This window comes from Gekko japonicus, unplaced genomic scaffold (assembly GCF_001447785.1).
Source record: "Gekko japonicus isolate JY-2015 unplaced genomic scaffold, Gekko_japonicus_V1.1 scaffold371, whole genome shotgun sequence".
Lineage (NCBI taxonomy): Eukaryota > Metazoa > Chordata > Lepidosauria > Squamata > Gekkonidae > Gekko > Gekko japonicus.
In genome coordinates, this window is record NW_015171514.1 from 671,239 (window position 1) to 676,905 (window position 5,667).

Below are 5,667 nucleotides of genomic sequence, written 5' to 3' on the forward strand. Positions count from 1 at the left end.
TGCGCCCTCTGCTGGAGCAAATGCAGAAAATCAATCAAACGTTGACAAGTATGGAAAGTGTTCTCAGTAACCAGCAGACACAGTTGAATGCTACAACTAAGAAAATGGAGGAAATCGCGCAAAAATGCCTGGTCTCAACAGAAGACACTCAAAAGGTCAAGAAAAAGGTGGATAAAATGGAAAAACACCAAGAAATGCAAGATAAAAAGTTATTGATGCTTCAAATGGAAAAATCAAATTTGACTCTCTGGTTTCAGGGCATCAAAGAAGTGGAAAAAGAAGATCTCCGAAGTATCTTAGCGGAAGCCTTGGCAACACTCACCAGCTGGGAAGCGGATAAAATAAGCGAGGAAATGGATCTGGTTTATAGAGCCTATTCCAACTTTACAAGGATGAATAACCTGCCGGCAGAAGTGGTAGTCAAGTTTACAAAACAGAAAGTTCGGGATCAAATACTGAGAGCGTCTTCTTCAATGCCTATGAAGATTGGAGAACAGACAGTCAGGATTTTGAAAGATGTTCCATTTGAAATTCGAATGAAAAGGAAAGCATACAAAGGACTGACCCTATTCTTGCAAAACCATCAAATTAGTTATCGCTGGTTGATTCCAGAAGGGAGAAGATTGACTCCATTTTCAAAGCTCAAGACTTTTTGAAGAGACACGCCAGTTCAGAGGAGGCAGCACTCGCCAAATGGGAAGAATTGGACAGTGATAGAGACAGCGGCTCGGAGGGAGAAGTCAAGACTCCGGAAGATGTAGGAGCGGGAAAAGGTTCATCATATAATCTGAGAGACGTGAAAGGGAGGCACCCCAAATCATGAAGAATGGTTCGGAATGCTCAGGAAAAGACTTTACTGACAATAAGCCAAAAGGACACTACTAATACATTAACAGTATTGTTTTTTACAGGTTAAGATGAAAGATGATAGACAACTCACGGAAGAAGCCAAAAGAAGATTTGTTTAATACTAACAAAAGATTAACATACTAATGAAAGCATCACCCAACCTTTTCTTAATCCCACTATATACCTTCCTTTTTTCTGATATTAAAAGTATAAACTCTCTCCTTTTTAGGAGTCAATAAAAAAAAATTAAAATCTTCTGGAAGCCCTCCTGCAATGCTATATAAGCAAGGGGTATTTAAGCTTAAAACACTTGTGAGAAGCAAAACCTCTGTAAAGCAAAAAATCCTTAAAAAGTGGCCTACAAGTCAAGTTACCAGATGCTACTATGGTGCACACCACAATACCTCTCATACATTTGTGTGGATTCTCCCTGTGGTCTTAAGTTAGAAAGCAGGCAGCCATGTTGATTTGCCTATCAAAGTTGGATCTTTTTTTACCTGCCACAAACCCCTACCGTGACACAGCACTTTGATTGGTAAGATCAACTTATATAGTACTATGTAATATATCAATTTTAACACCACAGAATTACTCCGATAGTCTCACCTACTAATTTCTTTGGGTTCTATACATTAATAAGAAACCCATGAGGATTTAAAAAATATATAATCTGATAACATATAATAAATACTCCAGATAAATTGATACAATTTTTTGCTCACTACTGGGCATATAACTGCAATTATATTTTACATAATAAGATGGCCAGCCTTTTGTATTATATGGATAATAAATTAAGTTAACAGTACCAACTCTGTGAAAACGTCACTGAAAACGTTTTATTAGCTTCACCTTTCACCATTAATTCTCAGGACACATCAGTTATTACATCAATGTAGGTTATTCATATCCTGTCAGAATAAGTATAGGTTACCTGTACTTGTTCCTCCCAGTGTAAAACCAGTGGCAGGTTTTGTGTTAAAGAGTCCAGTTCCAAAGCCTACAGCTGTTGTCGTAGTGGTAGCTGTTGAGCCCAGGTTCCCAAAATTAAGTCCTCCAGTTGAACTGAATTATAGGACAAATATAAAGTTAAATTTCCCCCCATAATGTCAGTGTAATATTTCTATAAAACTTTCTGAAAGTCAAGATAAACGTCACTAGTGGGTTCCTTTTAAATAATTTTAAAATGCAATTAGCAAGCATTTTGCTGTCTACTAAACCAGAGGCTGAGTTCATTTTTAAGCATCCTTTCATGATAAAAGATAAACTAAAGTGCCCAATAGTCTAACTTTCAAATAAACTGAAACCCTAGAACATGGGGTCCCAAGCCCCTTCAGCATGAAAGAACCTTTGGAAATCTGCCACAGGGTGATGGTGCAGAGTCACAAAGTGGCTGCCACAGGAGGCTGATTCAGCCACAAAGTATCAGGGAGTGAGGCCATGCATTAATAGTAACATTTTAGGCAGAAACTGTTTAACAGGATGCCTTTTAAAACGAACATACTGTTTTAAAATATTTTCTCGGATACACACAACTGGCCACCATTTTTGCAGTGAAGATCCTTGTGTCGCAGTGACAGCTGCTGCCAAAGCAACATTTTTAAAAAAAGATCTGTGCACCCAATCAGATCCCCAACAGCCACTCAGAAGCCCGGCTGGACAAAGGGCTCATCTGCCCCCTGCCCACTTTCTAAAAGCACCTGACAGGCACCCAGGAAGGTGTCATTGGGCATCATAGTGCCCACAGGCACCACGGTGGGGAACCCACCCTAGAAAAAGACATCAGACCTTACAGCAACAAGACTCTCTCATACAGGGTTGGATCTAAAGGGAGAGTTAATGGAAGTGTTGGCAGAGCTGGTCTTTCTAGTGCCTCCTCTATTCCAAGGCACCTTGTTGTTTGTCTTGAAACAACTCAACCTCGTAAACAAAATATGTTTCAGGATGGGAAAATCAGAAAAAGTCACCTCTGCCACTCATGGCTGGTGTCCCATCATCAGTGTTCCCTCTAAGCTGAGTTAGAGTGAGCTAGCTCACAGTTTTCCAGTCTCCAGCTCACACATCTTTGCCTTAGCTCAGAAAGGATAGCTCTAGAGCAAACTGATTTGTGCAGTAGCCAAATTTCTGGCTTACAACTTTAATGCCAGTAGCTCACAAAGTAGAATTTGTGCTCACAAGACTCCACAGCTTAGAGGGAACATTGCCCATCATCACTGCAGCACCCAGTCGTGCCATGCATTCTGCTCACGAGGCTCTCCAGATCCTTACAAGAGAGTTTCACAGTAAACGGTAGGTAGCTTGAGAAGTCAAGGAAAAACCCACTCTCCCTCATAAACTCTTCCACTAGATCTGACCCACTGGCTTCCTTGAGCCAAATGTCGTTATAAACTCTCCATCTTGTGAACTCCATCTTGAGACAAATGACATGGTTGCAGATTGCTGCTGTCAGATCAGTCACCAGACAGCACACTGTTTCCTAAACATGGAAAAGTCACATGATATTTCAGTCATGGGACACTTCAGGGCTGAGATATTAGGATCATTGTTACAGGGACGCTAAAAATGAGAAGAAACATAAATGGTACTGATGTGCTCCTGGTCAACTTATAACAACCAAATGGAAGGTTAGGTCACAACCCTGATAGGGTTACAAGCAAAAGCTCAAGGTAAAATACCTCTTGTCTATCATTTTCACTATGGTTGTAAAACTTTATTATTTGATTCTATATTTTAATAAACGCAACTAAAAACATTCAAAGCACATCCCATGTATTACTATAGAAATATTTATAACAGCTCTGTAAGGTAGAACAACATCTTTATCCACATACACACAAACAACTGAGCTAAGATTTGAATCACACTTGTGCTCTTAACCACTACTCTTCTGAAAAATGCAGTCATAAATGTATCTAAATCCCAACACAGCCAAATTTGTGGATTCTTAAGCACAGAAACTGGAACCATGAACAGACAAGACAGATCTTTCTACAAACCTGAAAAAATGCCACAGGCTTGCAGAAAAATCTGAGAACTTTTTAAAAACGGGAACTTAAACCCCTCAAAAAATAGAAGCAGCACCTGTGGTTTTAAGAAACGCCCTCAGTGGCTGTTGCTAGGCAAGCACACAGCATGACCAGCCTTTGTTTTTGTCAGTAAAAGGTAGGGGAAAGGGGCAGGACGCCATCCCGGGCTGTTTCAGCCTTTGATGGAGACTCGCAGAGGCCAGACACAGCAGCAACCTCAGGGCTCCTTGCATGACTCACCCAGGCCTTGCTCCTGCTACTATTTAACAGCAACCACTCCATTAAAAAGCCTGTATGGTGTAGTGATTAAATTTTAAACTAGGATCTGGGAGATGTAGGTTGGAATCACAAGTATGCTGTGGAAGCTCAATGAATGACCTTGGGCCAGTTACACATTCTCAGCCTCGATTTACCTCACAGGATTGTTGTGAGGATAAAATACAGGAGAGGAGAATGATGTAAATTGCTTTGGGTCCCCACTGTATAGAAGGGCAGAGTGTAAATGAAATAATGTAAGTGAAGATGGGGGGCAGACAGAAGGTAGGGGCAGCCATACCTCACAGGCTAATCTAATAGCTACTCCATATTCACAATGTTGTCCAACTGGAGAAACGAGAGCCACTTTGGACAGACAGCAAAACTAAAAATTTTCCCAAAAGCATATTAATCACTGTCTCAAGTATACACTTCAAATCCACATGTGTATGATGGCTTCATTGTCCCAAATCGCATAAAAACTACTAAAGGTTTCCCTTGCTCGAAAGCTAGTTGAATCCGACTCTAGGGGGCGATGCTCATCTCCATTTCCAAGCCAAAGAGCCAGTGCTGTCCAAAGACATTTCTGTGGTCATGTGGCCGGCATGACTAAAAGCCAAGGCACACAGAACGCTGAAGTGGGAAGTGAAGATTTATCTACTTGAAATTTCTTGCTTTCGAACTGCTAGGCTGGCAGGAGCTGGCACTAGAGTCTCGAGCTGCCGAACTGCAGACCTTCTGCTTTAATACTGCTGAATATACAACAGTTATATAATTTTGCTACTTTAGAGCTGCACATAAAAAAACAACCCAAGTCCCGTTTTCCCACCTCATCAGAGCAAAGCAAAGATAACAAAAAATGTGACTAGTTTCTTATAGAGGAAAAGAGGAAAACAAAAAAACACCCAAGCACCTTCTGTAAGCTACTAGGCCAACAGTGCAATCCTATGCACAGTTCCGTCAGTCTAAACCCACTGAAACCAGCAAAAACGTCTTATCTTTTACTGCTGCCAGGGAGTTTGAGATACCCACGGTTTATTCCGATACTGGCTGTACTCATGATGAGGTGATGGAGGGCCGTTTTTGTTGCGCAGTCCCCCCCCCCTTTCCATATGCGTTTTTCAAAGGGATGGCGCCCCCCCCAGGTGCCTAAAAAGAAACAATATAGGACACGTAGCAGCTCTAGAGCTCGCTCGAAAACCAGCCGGCAGCCAGCGACTCCACACGAGGAGAGGGAAGCTCACAATGCAATCCTCAACAGAGCTCCAGACTTCCAAATCCATTTTAGCAAACGGGACTCGAAGGCGGTGACAGTGCTTCGGTCTGCATTACATACTCTCGGTCATTGTACAGGTACTTCATACCCCCCCCTGCCCTGCCCCATTCCCCGCTCACCTCGGAGTGGCGGCTCCAAACGAGAACCCCCCTCCGCCGCTCCCTCCTCCCGTGCCAGCCGCCGCCGCAGCCGCCGTCGCCAGCGTGCCGGCTCCGAAGGAGAAGCCCGTCGACATGGCGGCCGTGGCGAGCAAAGCCCGGC

At 42.6% G+C, this 5,667-nt stretch overlaps 1 protein-coding gene across 2 annotated transcripts in view; it reads right to left on the reverse strand.

The window, feature by feature from the left end:
* NUP58 (nucleoporin 58kDa) overlaps positions 1 to 5,641 on the reverse strand; it is a 28,908-nt gene extending 23,267 nt beyond the window's left edge. For both annotated transcript variants that reach the window (XM_015419368.1, XM_015419367.1), the window contains exons 1-2: positions 5,526 to 5,641; positions 1,784 to 1,914 (exon numbers count right to left, since the gene is read on the reverse strand). In XM_015419368.1, coding sequence (XP_015274854.1) covers positions 1,784 to 1,914; positions 5,526 to 5,641 — 247 coding nt within the window. The remainder of the gene's footprint in view (positions 1 to 1,783; positions 1,915 to 5,525) is intronic.
* Between the last annotated feature and the right edge of the window lie 26 nt (positions 5,642 to 5,667).